Consider the following 12,615-nt stretch of genomic DNA (forward strand, 5'->3'; position numbering starts at 1 on the left):
AGTTGCATTTCATGGGAAAATCACCAGCAACTTGTTTGTGTGCGTGTGCGTTGACAGGTGGGCTCTGAGGGGCTATCACAAGCTCAGTGGCTCCCATCTCATGAGAAAATAAGAGGTCTGAGAGGAAATCTTTTTTTTTTCTTCTTTTATTTCTTTTTTTTTTGTGCTCATCATACAGTAGATACATATGATTTTTACATTTTATGATTTTTATAGAATATCGATGCAGCAACAAGGCAAATTCATGAATAAGACCAATCACATAAAATGTCAATTCTTGGCTCCAGTAACAAGCTGCGTAGTTCTGTCGTACCCACCTTGTTTTAAATTTGCACAGCCCGGGCTGCGTACAACCACAAAATACTTTTGTTTTTCAGTAAACACAGAGCAGAAAACTAGAGCGGTGTAAGTATATATTCACTGAATCTGAAAAGGATCTACTGGATTAGAATCACATTACCAAAAATCCGTCACCACACCTTTAAATCTACCACCTGTAACTCCAGTTACCATGACAAAGACATACTGTATTTACCAGTATGGTGAGTGCAGGAATTCATGCAACACACATTGTTTGAGATTTGAACAGAAGCCAATGTCAACGTGATTATCAGTAAGTTTCTTCCTCATCTGAGCTGTCTGCCACCTGGCTCGCGTGTTCGGCGTAGTCGAAGGCAGAAAACCTGACGGAGAGCTCACTCCACTTGGTGCACTTGCTTATCTTCTTCCCGCTGAATGTCACCACAAAGTTTTTCACGTGGAGGCAGGGGCAGTCGATCCCGCGGTACAGCATCATGGAACCCCATCTCTGCAACGGAGAAATCAGATGTCAAAAACATAAAACTGTGTCACAAATTCATGTTTACTAGCTGAAATCCTTGGGAGGGAAATAAGATTATAATGGAATTTAGGAGTCACTGAGTCACTGACTCATTTTTACTCCCATTTTGAATAACTGGTCCCTGACTCCCAAAAGCAGCTGAAATAATAATAATAATTTACCTGCCCACAGTCTTTGCATGCTATGTAGCCATTGGTCTCATAATCTAGAAGTCGCTCTTGAAGAGTCGTGTTTTCTCTCAGAATGTAAAGTTCACTGTAAAAAAACAACAACAAAAAAACATTGTTTGATTTGATTTCGGACAAATTTGCTATCATTCATCGAAAGAACATGATGTAAAAGTGAAGCAGTCCGTACGCAAACTCTGCTTTGACATTGACTCTGTGCATGTTTTCGATGATCTCGATGTCTTCGCCGGTGCAAACATGTTTGCTGCATCCTCTGCAGCTGAATGTCACTTCAGACGGGTTCTCGTTCTTCATGGTTTTCTGCTTATTCTTCACCATTCTCACTTTCTCCTCCAGTACAGCCTGAATCTGAAACTCTAAAATCTGATGAAAGGGAAGAAAAAACATCACTCGGGATCAGTCGTACAACAAGGTGGGTTTTCAGTTTAACTGAGAAGTGAGGTGAACATACCCGTTTGTCATAGTCCGCTTGGTTTAAGGCTCTGATTTTCTTAATGGCTTTGTTCATCATGTCCTCGCGGTACTCATTGACGCACTCCTTTTCGGCCACCCCGGAGTTCTTCACCTCGACCAGAGTGTAACTGCTGTCCTCAGCTCTTCCTCTGCCTCGAGCCTGCAGAAGGTAAAGACAGAGTAGACGGTAAGCAACCATGCAGCAGCCTATAATGCAGTAACCAATGTTCTTCACGTAATAAAAGTTGAACCAGTTACATAGTAACTATTTGTGGTTGATATAATAAGTTTTAACATTATTAGTTGGGTTAAAACAATAACTAAAAATATAATAACAAGAGCTGTTAATGTAATAATACATTTATATCACTATGTTTAAGTTTTATTATTGTCAACTAACCCTTTTTTTATTGCACACACACATAAAAAATAACTCAATAGGATCAAAATGAAATTATTTACTGATCAAAAAAAACACCCACAAATTCTTCCAGTAGACGTTCCTTAACTTTGTACTGTCCGGACACTATGTGACTGAGCAGAATCCAGGCTTGTCCTCATTAAAAGGCTCTTTTACACGTGTGCTCATGGTCTTTGTATTCCAGGACAAAGCATCTTGAAAGAGGTTTCCATTTCATATTATACAACATAAGAGCGATTGTCTGTGTTTGTGTGCACACACTTCATTTGGTACTTGTACGGTGCAGAAGGCAGGCAACAAAAAGTTCCACCAGCAAATAAACAGTTATTTTTCCTAGAGAGATGTGTGTGTGTGTTTGTGTGTGTAGTCAGAGTTTTGAGCAGCTATTTAAAAGAGGCAGCAGTGAGGGTAAGTGTCATCGAAGTGTGACACACACTACATTATTGCATTAATGGTAGTTATCACATTATTGGCTGCTACAAACCACTTTAATAAGTTCAGTAATTTAATAATAATGCTGCCTTAATTACTGGATTAGAAATGATCATCGTTAACACACACACACCACATGATCATATCTCATTACGACTGACATCACTGACCTGCATCATAGAAATCTCATTGGTCACGAGGCCGTATCGGATAACAAAATTGCACGCCGGTATGTCCAAACCCTCCTCGGCCACTGTGGTAGCAATCAGCAAGTTGACTTGACCCTTGCCGAATTTGGCCAACACGTCCCTTTGCTCTGCCTGATTAACACAAAGTGTAAATTGGATGTGAAGTGCGTGGGATGCTAAGAGGCAAATGTACTGCGACTTGTAATGCAATGCAATGTGAACTCACAGAGGTCATTGGTTTAACATTGCTCTGGTCTCCTCCTCCAATGACATATGAGGCTTTCACTCCAATATCAGCAAACTTGGGGTTTTCCTGAATCCACTGACTGAGAGCAATAGCGCTGCGACGTGTCTTGGTGAAAATGATCCCTCTGCCCTCCTCCCTGCTGCTGAACTCTTGCAGAATCGTTCTTCTCAGTTTTGTCAAGCTGTCATTTTCATACTCTGGAAGCGCTGCGAGTTTCTGCAGCTTCTCCTTGTTCTCTGCAAACACATATTTCAAACGGCTGAGGTAAATTCTTCTTTGTTCAAAGTTTTAAAGAATTTTTGTTTTTTACTTTTCTCTTGCAAAGTGAGCTTAATCGCTGTCTTGCCAAGAGTTACAGATGGGAGAGGTATCAACTTTCTCATCTCTCTCGTAAATATACAACTACAGGGAGCAGCTGGCTTCTCATTAACATGCCGTATGTCATTTGTATTTTCCAACTTCCTCAGCCTTACCTAGGCTAGCTGTTTCCCTCTGTTTCCAGTCTTTGTGCTGATCTAAGCTCTAAATCATCCAACTATTGTGTTAGAGTGTCACATGACAGAATTAATAGCAATAAGGTCAAGAACTTCATTGTTTCCATTTTTGTGGTAAAGTCAGTACCTTTAAACAAATTGAAGAGGAATCTCTCAGTTTCTGTGATTTGTATTTCCGCCTCCTCGTCTGGTGTTGTTTTTTTCTTGATCTCCTCCTCGTAGTATTTGCTCAGGAAGTTGAAGGAGTCGCACATACGAATGGTGTTGCTGAGATTCAGGCCCTCGCTGTACTGCCGAAGGTGCTCTGCGCAAACCCGCACTTTCTGATCTTCCTCCGTCGCAGCTAAAACAGATCGAGACACGTTTTTAGATCCTCACAAGCCAGGTAGTTTCCAACAAAGGGTGATGATGTGCATAAAAAGTTGTGCTCACCTTTTCGCTCTTTTTGAACAACCCACTGTTCATAATTCTGAGAGCCAAGGTCACAGGTGGGGCTCAGGTCAGCATGGGTATGAATGGCATTCATGATTGTCTTGATTACATCACCAAAGGGATCCTGAAAAAGACATTTGGTCGTACAAGTCAACTCAAACTTTATTTATAAAGCACATTTAAAAACAACCGAGTATGACCAAAGTGCTGTACAGGTTAATACAAATAATATACATATAATGCCATGATTACAAAAGGTTAAAATCCAGGGAGAAAAAGTGTTTTTAGGGGCCGCCGCCACAAAGGCTCAGTCACCTTTGGTTTTCAGTTTTGTTTTAGGGACCAGCAGCAGCTGACTCGAGGATCTCAGTGTTCTGGCGGGGGTTTGGATACAAAGAAGCTTGGTCAAATACTGGGGGGCTCAGCCATTACGAGCTTTAAAAACATACTAAATCTATTCTAAAAGCAACCAGGAGCCAGTGTAGCGACGCCAGGACAGGGGATATGTGGTCACCCTTGTGTTTGCCAGTAAGGAAACGGGCAGCAGCGTTCTGTACCAGCTGCATGCGGTGCAAGAGTGAGCGGTCCAGGCCAAAATAAAGTGAGTTGCAGTAATCCAATCTCGTATTAATAAAAGCATGAATTACAGTCTCCAGATCTCTACAAACATAGAACAACCTTAATACCATTGCTTAGAGAGAAACTGTTGAGCCTGCGTGATTAAATACAGTTACTAGAACAAAGAAAAAAAGCACATGAAACCATTTCCTGTTAAACACATGTACCTCTTTCCTGTCTTCAATAGTTACAACAGTTTTTCTTGGTTCCTGTGTGAATTTCCCGAGGTTCCCCGTCATGATTTTGGAAGCATCCAAGTTTGCACAAATCTATGTCAGAGACAAAGAGTGTTGGCGGTAATCAAAATCATACATCTCTATCTTACTGTACTCATAAACTCCATTCCTAATACATGTCTTATGCAAAGCTGAAGCCAAAGGGCTGCTTTTAATTTTCTCCTCTTTTGTGGCATTGGGAAACTTCATGGCTGCCCTGTGTGCAGGGGCAGTATGGAACATTGGAAACAGCTTGACTCTTCAGTGACTAAGGCAAAGAAACTGGGGCGTTGGACGAACAACACATGAAAAAGTTCAACTAAGAAGAGGATAAGATGGTTTATGGTGTGTGGATGCAACTAAGACAACGCCTTATTAACGCAATCCAATAAAAACACTCAGAGCAGATGATGATTTGACTGTGTCATAATTAATCTCATCACAGGTCAGAGTCTGATGTTGTTATTCCAGATTGCCTGTGCTTAATATGTGCTAATGTTCTTGTCTACAAAGGCGCAGACAGAAAGCTGATATTCTGGTATTTACGCGCAGTATGTGCTCCTCGGCTTTCTCCATTTTCGTGGCTCCCCCGACCCCTGGCGAGGCAGTCAGGCCCAGGATCTGAGGGAGGGGCACGGGCTGCTTCTGCTCCTTCTTCAGCCTCCTGTTCTTGTGCTTCTGCTTCAGGTAGCGCATCATTATGTGGTTGTAGACTCCTCCCTTCTGAGTGTGGTGACACTCATCTATTACGATAAGTGTCAGATCTAGAGAAGACACAACAACAAATAGATCAATAAACGAATTGTATGCGACGCAAAGTAGTCCGTGGATAATATGTTGGGTGTGAAAGGCAACGTGGAGGAAGAAGAAAATCCGCTTCACTGATCACAGGGTTCGTATATATAGTGTGGGAGCGTTTCTAAGTGCTTGCTTTGTTGAAACAATAACATTTACATTTCGGAATTTTTCACTCAGAGGCAAAATTGCATGCATCCTAACAAACACTGCAATTTTCTCAACCTTGCAGTGCTATTTTTGTATAATTTATTTATGTTTCCTACATAAATAGAGGTGATTTTCACTCACATACTTCTTCAACATCCTTCTGTAAGAGAGATCCTCCCACACAAACCAGCTCTTTTCTAGGAACCTGATGCAGCAGTTTAAGCCACACAATAACATGCTGGAAAACTGTCCGCTTCAAAAAATTCTGACTTTGACTATTTTTATTTTTATTTTTTTATTTACAAAAGTGTATATAAGCTGAATTATGAATCATTCACATGTACAAGTTTAACCAGAGTGATACAAATTCGTCCGTGGAGAAAAAAAGAGCATGGAGAGTAGGCAGCTTGATGTACTGTGGGTGATAGAAGCTCTCATGTGAATTTGATCAGCCACACACTGATGGCTTGAACAGACGCGTGGCCTGGAAAGCTAGGCGATAGGAAAAAAGAAAAAAAGGACACGCTCTCAGGCGTTTCAACAAACAGCATATGTTCCACTGAGGTGGCTATTCCACCTTGGACTGGTTAGTGCCAACAAGAGCCGGAAGACTTTGACAAGATCCTGTCAGGTAGTATCAGGGGAGATGTTATGAATCCTTCGGGTAGCTTTCTATTCCAATTACCTGTCAGTGTCTGTGGTTTAAGCCTGGACAGATTTTAACTAAAGGTTTAAGAAAGCCTTTTTTTTTAAAAAAAGTGATGTGATCTAATTTCATTTTGAATGCTGGTTTGTTTACTGAAACCAAAGGAGATTATTTACATTCTTGTGTCATGCTGGATCTATGATTTTGTAAAAATGATGGAAGTGGAAAGTCATACCGCTTAAGTTCACCCCTTCGTCCTCTCCTGAGTTAGACCTCTCCAAGTAGTTTTCAAGAATCTGGGCTGTGCAAATGATGACGTCATTGTTCTTCACAATCTCTGTGAAAGAGATTTTGAGCTGCGAGTCTCCACTGACTCGCTCCACTTTATACCCGGACTTCAAAAATGGCAAGAACTCTGCAACATAATGCTGCTCAACAAGAGGAATCTGCAAGGACACAAGCGCATGTTACATTTTATGATGTTGTTGTTATTGCCACAAATAGAATCTATTATTAAGCACTGAGTAAATCTGCATTGTTTCTATCACTACAAACATGCTGATTTAAGGGTTTGTTTGTTTTTATAATCACAATAACCTCAGGGTTATGACTTTGTGATGAACATGTGCAGGACTTTATTTTTTCCACTTTGGTTAAGCCAGCATTTCAAAACAATTGTGCAATCATTTGAAAGTTTTTCTTGTCCATTCTTGAGGGATCAGGGAGAGATATTCCCTTCTCTGCAGAGATAAAACCTCAAAGTTATTGCTCTGTTGCTTCCAGTGCTGCAGAATGAGCCACTATGATCAGTTTCACTCCCATAAAGTCACACAGTATTTCTCAAAGTGCTAAAAAACGCAACTAAGTTGTGTTATAGCTGGAAAACCTTAAAGTCGTGATCTTTTTTTTCCATTGCAGAGCAGATCACATGCAGGCCAAATAGTAACAAAGTGCAGGGAAATATCTAAACCTCGCGGTATGTAATTTGTGGTGAGCTGACCCACATGTGCAAATTGACTGAAAGATAGTATGTTTTCTTTGGATTTGAAAAGGACATAAGTAGGTTTCCATAATAGTGCAAAGCCATACTGTAAGTCAGATATATCAGACTTGGGTTCTAGTACCTTGTTCACCAGGACGACCACTTTCCCTGATTGCTTCTCGGCTCTCCTGTTGTCCAGATGTTTTTTGGTAATATAAACTGCAACCCTGGTTTTACCTCTTCCTGTCGGGAGGCATATGATGATGTTTTTCCCCTCCAAGGCAGGTCTGGCAACGTCCGTCTGATAATCTCGAAGAACAATCTCAGCTTTTTCTTGGCTTCTGGCTGTTGCTACTGATTCAGCGACATCTGTAATGCAGAACAGAGGTTTAGACGGACAAAATGGTTGACCATGTCAGCAATCCACAGTTGCAACCATTACCAGAAGGAAAAGACAGTGTGGGTCACTGTTTGTGGTTTTTTTGGTCCTATGGTGGAATGTTTTTTTAATGCTGCTACTAAAAAAAGCAAAGTATTCTGTGTGCGTGTGCACTTGATTCCTGAAATAGGCTCTGTTTAAAACACTTTTAAACAACAATAAACCCTTTACAACCCAATGATAAGCACCGAATAAAGACCCTACAAACCACATCCACACCATTCAAACACTAAAAACCATCAGCGTCACTGTACCATATTTGCTTAATCCAAACCAATATTTCTGTGCCAAAAACAGGCCAATATGTGCAACAGATGTCAGCCTTTTATAACCTCATTACAAGGACATCACATTAAAAATGGGGCCAATTTAACTGCCTCAAATTTGAAAATAATCAAACACCAGGTAATATATTTCCTTGGACAAGCACAAACATCTGCATGCATTTAATCAATCATTAGGCTTTTCTCAAATTGCTTGTGAGTGTCATTTCATCACATGTCATACCCATAATGTTTTCCCTGTTCTTGATGTCTAGTGCGGCAACACTTTGCAACCTTTTTTTCCTGTTTGCAAGGACAGCGGACTTAGCAGTCAGACTTGAAGTCGCTGGCAGGCTATGACTCATTTGCTCTGTCTACGCCGGGGATAAAACATGACTAAAGCACCAGGCGAAATGTGTACATACCCCCCTCTCTGCTACCCTTTCCTCTCAACTCGTAAGTTCTACGTTTCCCTCCAGTTATGAGTTCAACCTCCAGGAAAGTTTTTTTTTTCTTCTTTCTCAGTGCAGACAGCTTTTAATTTTCCTTCTCAGACTTGGTATGCCAGAGGTTAAAAGTGCCATTTCAAGCGACTACATGGAAGTAAATATATGTCTGTACTGATGGAGAGATAGAGCTTTAACAACAATATGAAGTAAACAGTGGCCTGTGTAAGACCCTGATTTTTTTTACTAGAGGATCCCAGATGTTAAACTTATTAGAGGAGGAAAGTTAACAATCAGCAATGTTTAGTACAATTCCGATAAGAACAAAAAAAGCCCACAGGCTTATTGTTCACTATGATTCAGAGCACTGAAGACAAATAATTCTGCACATGCAACTCATTTCACAGGCTAGTGGAACAATCCTACATGTAATATGTTCTGCTTAAACCATGCACTCTGGCCAGGCTCCCGGCATTACTCAAATTAATGAGACAAACTGTACTGTAACTTCACATTAAGAAAATAAAAGACACTTCCTTCTTTGTTTCTTCATTTTCATATAATTACTTCCACTGCCTCATTAGTCCACATGCATCTCCTTTTGTGCAGCGTCTCCGCTCTGGGTTGATTATCCCTAAAGCAATCATTTATCATGAGAAAGGCACATTATATGTGCACAGTGCTATGATAGAAGACGTGGACATATTCACACAAACAACTATGATATAATACTAGAGATGTCAAAGAATTCAACTTTTCCTTTACATTACTTTACAATCCGCCGATAGAGTCAGCATGTGGTTTTAATTTGAAGTGCTGGCTATGCTCTGTCCTCTCTGACCTCTATGTGGTTCATCATGGTACACACATGGAACATATTCTTTTGGTGTCAGGCACGGAGGACGGGGAAATGTTCCACTTACAACACAACACAACTCATTCTGCCTACATGATATCTGCAGATCTAGTGGGTGTGTGTTTTGTTTTTCCTCCCTATGAATTAAGTTGAGTGTTTTGTGTGAGGTCTACTCAGGCAGTACAAGTAACACTAACATAGTTTAAATACTTTAACAACCCCAACAGTATCAAGGGTGAGGGAGAATGAGTCCCACCAGGTTGCGCTGGCTCCAAGTTGTCAGGCAATTTTCCAGATTCAGTGCTCACTCCTTTGTAAAGACCTGAAAAGACATCAGTCGAGGTATAAAAACCACAGTCAGGAAAGGCAGGAAATGAGTCTTGACCTTGTTGTGTTGGGGAGTACCAGATTCTAAAGGGTCAGTTCACCCAAATGACCACGAAACGAATTGAACCACCCATCACTTGGTGGTATCTAGTTTCAGATTCACTTGCTTTTGACATATCTGTCTATGCCTCTCGGATACAAGAGAGGTGAATTGAATTATGTGTGCTGCTGAATTCCATTTGGAAAATTTGCCTGTAAAAGGACACATACCACTGAGGGTGAGTGAGAAAATATGAGTTGTGTGATCTGTTCTGAATCTGATCTATTGTTCGGTGCTCTCTCTAAAGACCTGTAGTGTCATCCTGAGTGTCCTCAGTTGTGCCGTTGCCTCTTAACTGCGAGCTACCACAGCTTTCAGCTGCTGCTGGACTCTCATTCGTGGCAGCTTTGCCGCTTCCTGTGGGTTCATTTTCCTGCGAGGGCTGTTTCACATCTGAGCCTATTAGGAAACAAATAAATCACAATTAGGATACTGTAACCGCTCATGTACATGCTTGCATGCACAAAAGGCTGACTAATGGGCATTCCCCGTGATGGGTGTGTGCATCGGGTAAAGGTGAGTCACCTTTCTTGTCACAGTCAGGTAAGCCACCAGTCATCTCATAAAGATCCTTGTGGTCAGTTTCACGCAGAATTGAGAGAAATGTAGAAAACCATCCCGGTCGACATTTCACGATTCTTCTCAGAAGTTCACCGGCACCATTCCTGCGTCCTTGGTTTGCTGTTGTTGTTTCAATCTAGAGCAAGAGCATAATTAATCATACTAATAATAATAATAATATAATAATAACAATAATAACTGGAGTAAACTGGTTTTGCAAGTGTGAGAGAGTGAAGTGCTCTAGGTGCTTTTGTCTGCCATCTTGTGGTCAATGACAGCAAAGACATCAACAGGAAGTTTGATTTCCATTTAAACAACTTGGGACTGGTAAAAAAAAAAAGTAACATTACCCACACTGAAGCTGTGTGCACACCTTTACACATGTGTTGCTGCTGCTACATTTATTATAAATGCACACAAATGTGACTGTCTTTATTTATTTACTTGGATCACAGCTGATGTATTTCTAATGAAAAATGGTGAGCACCACTGTGTTGTTATTACTCACAATCTCAGCGTCCTGCACTGTGAGCAGCTCCGCAGACAGACACTGCACTCGCACAACTTCAGTCTTCATATCCATAAGACTTGGAGCCAGTAACTGAATAAGCTTGACAGAGTAATAATTCTCTTTCTCCACCTCAGGTTCCGGGATATTCAGCTGCATGTAGTCCGCTGCATATTGACAACCGGATTGTTCCAACGCGTCCACAAATGCCCTGAACCAGCCAGGCGCATGTGGCTTCTTAGTGACCGCGGTGAGGAGGAGATCCACAGCCGCTTGATTGCCATCATTCTCGGCCTTTTTTAGGATCCGCTCCTTTTGATCGGCTTCGATCGAATGTAAATAAATCAGGACCTGATCCACCTTAACAAGCTCCCGCAGCCTCGGTGTGAAGTCTTCAATGAGACGCACGTTTAACTCGTCGCTATCAGATGCCATTATTATCTATATAACACTATACCAAAGGATACCTCCAGTGTTTTGAAGAACTACTGTCGGGGGAAAAGCGACGATTCACTGTGTCGAGGAAAAAACTCTTTCAGTTTCGTTTCTCCAAAGATATGAAATTAAAACTCGATTAAAACTCAATAATGAATCTGGCCACTAGGTGTCAGCATTAGAACATATATGTACACAAGAGCTTCAGACTTTTTACTTGTTTTCTATCATTAAACACAGAAAAACAGACGTTTCTAATATTGTAACAGTGACTTGTGCGGACTATTGTTCGTACACAGCTGTTAAAAGGTGTGTTGGGTGTTAAAAGGTGTGTTTGTGTGTTGCATTTGTGTGTCTTTTTTTTTATATATCCAGGGCTATGCAAGATAGGGGTTGCAAAATTGGAAAATTGCAAAATTGGATACTTTCCGTGGAAATTTATGGGAATTAACAGGAGGGAATAAATGGGAATACATTCACAAAATTGAAGGTTGGCACAGGAAACTTAAATATAGTTCGGGAAAATATATTTTTAGCATAATCCTGACTAAAACAACCAATCTGCTAGTTCTCCCATCACATGCACACAGCATATTATGGGCTAAATATATATTTGATGTATGGTAATAATGTTTAACTTGCAAATATTTTATTGACATTTATTTATTTATCTTATCATGGTGCTATCTTAACCTCAATTGCTAAATTTCCAGTTAATTCCCATGGAAAGTCTCCCATTTGGAATATCTCCAAAAATTCCAAAATTCCCTAGCTTAACTTCCTATGGAAATTTACCGGACATTCTCTAATGCAAGTTGCTTTTTGGGACTCCTAACCTTTTCAGATGATCTGTGGTGATGCAACAGTCTGTTACATTTTAAAAGGAAAACAGGCTAGAGTACATTAATAAGTGCAACACATACAGCATGTTCCTGATTAATGTTTATATTAAAAATGTTTAATGTTGTACATGACCACATGAATATTTTTTTATTTTTATTTCGTGCAACTTTAACAGGAATACTTCACCGAGAGGGAAATTCTTATGCAACTGTAGTAATTGTAGTTAATAGGACTTTGCAGATGAAGACATGACAAAACTATGGATGTCGCTGTGAATACTCCAAGTAACATTGTCTGACACAAAACCATACAATATTACAATGTGGTTTAGAGAGATCAATAATCAGTATTTTGAATATCTTTCTATCTTTAAACTGTCACTTTTGACACTTGATGCATGTATATCTTTCTGCAAAACATTTATATACAGTATGTTGTGGTTTTGTCACTTAGATCTCAATCCTCCTTTCAGTACTGCTTAGTAACGTGGCCTAGTTCAACAATCAAGAACATATTTACCAGAAAATTCTATACATAAACACCTCAAACCAAACAAATCTGTTATTCTATTAATATTATTCTAAACATAGCATCATTTATATTCCCTTTCCCTTTACACGAGTATATTGCATAACTCTCTCATTCATCTTACAGTATAGTTTCATTCTGTTGGTGATATGGTATGGTATTGTGAGGTTAGCACATGATACGATTGCACACGATAAAAGCAGCTCG

The 12,615-nt window shown here is 40.2% G+C and overlaps 1 protein-coding gene across 2 annotated transcripts; it reads right to left on the bottom strand.

Annotated features, from left to right (window-relative positions):
- Positions 1 to 130: 130 nt before the first annotated feature.
- On the bottom strand, positions 131 to 11,146 carry ifih1 (interferon induced with helicase C domain 1). Of its 2 annotated transcripts, XM_010732212.3 has the most exons (16): positions 10,603 to 11,146; positions 10,059 to 10,230; positions 9,783 to 9,932; positions 9,363 to 9,428; positions 7,245 to 7,471; positions 6,356 to 6,566; positions 5,076 to 5,293; positions 4,482 to 4,583; positions 3,697 to 3,820; positions 3,392 to 3,607; positions 2,750 to 3,006; positions 2,506 to 2,655; positions 1,481 to 1,642; positions 1,199 to 1,392; positions 1,003 to 1,096; positions 131 to 808 (listed from the first exon to the last, which is right to left on the bottom strand). In XM_010732212.3, the coding sequence occupies exons 1-16, from the start codon at positions 11,035 to 11,037 to the stop codon at positions 611 to 613; spliced, it is 2,976 nt and encodes a 991-aa protein (XP_010730514.3). In that variant the 5' UTR covers positions 11,038 to 11,146; the 3' UTR covers positions 131 to 610. The 2 variants fall into 2 exon arrangements, with proteins under 2 accessions (XP_010730514.3, XP_010730515.3); XM_010732213.3 differs by lacking the exon at positions 9,363 to 9,428.
- Between the last annotated feature and the right edge of the window lie 1,469 nt (positions 11,147 to 12,615).

The sequence above is a fragment of the Larimichthys crocea genome, chromosome XVIII, assembly GCF_000972845.2.
Source record: "Larimichthys crocea isolate SSNF chromosome XVIII, L_crocea_2.0, whole genome shotgun sequence".
In the NCBI taxonomy this organism is placed as follows: Eukaryota; Metazoa; Chordata; class Actinopteri; family Sciaenidae; genus Larimichthys; species Larimichthys crocea.

Bases quoted from the DNA above. Each gene is read 5' to 3' on its own strand.
- ifih1 (XM_010732212.3), bottom strand. From the start codon at position 11,037: ATGGCATCTGATAGCGACGAGTTAAACGTGCGTCTCATTGAAGACTTC. The intron at 7,472-9,362 runs GTGGGACTCATT...TCTGCATTACAG, and splicing joins CTTGGAGCCAGCGCAACCTG to ATGTCGCTGAATCAGTAGCA. The intron at 4,584-5,075 runs GTAAATACCAGA...TCTCTGACATAG, and splicing joins CCGAGGAGCACATACTGCGC to ATTTGTGCAAACTTGGATGC.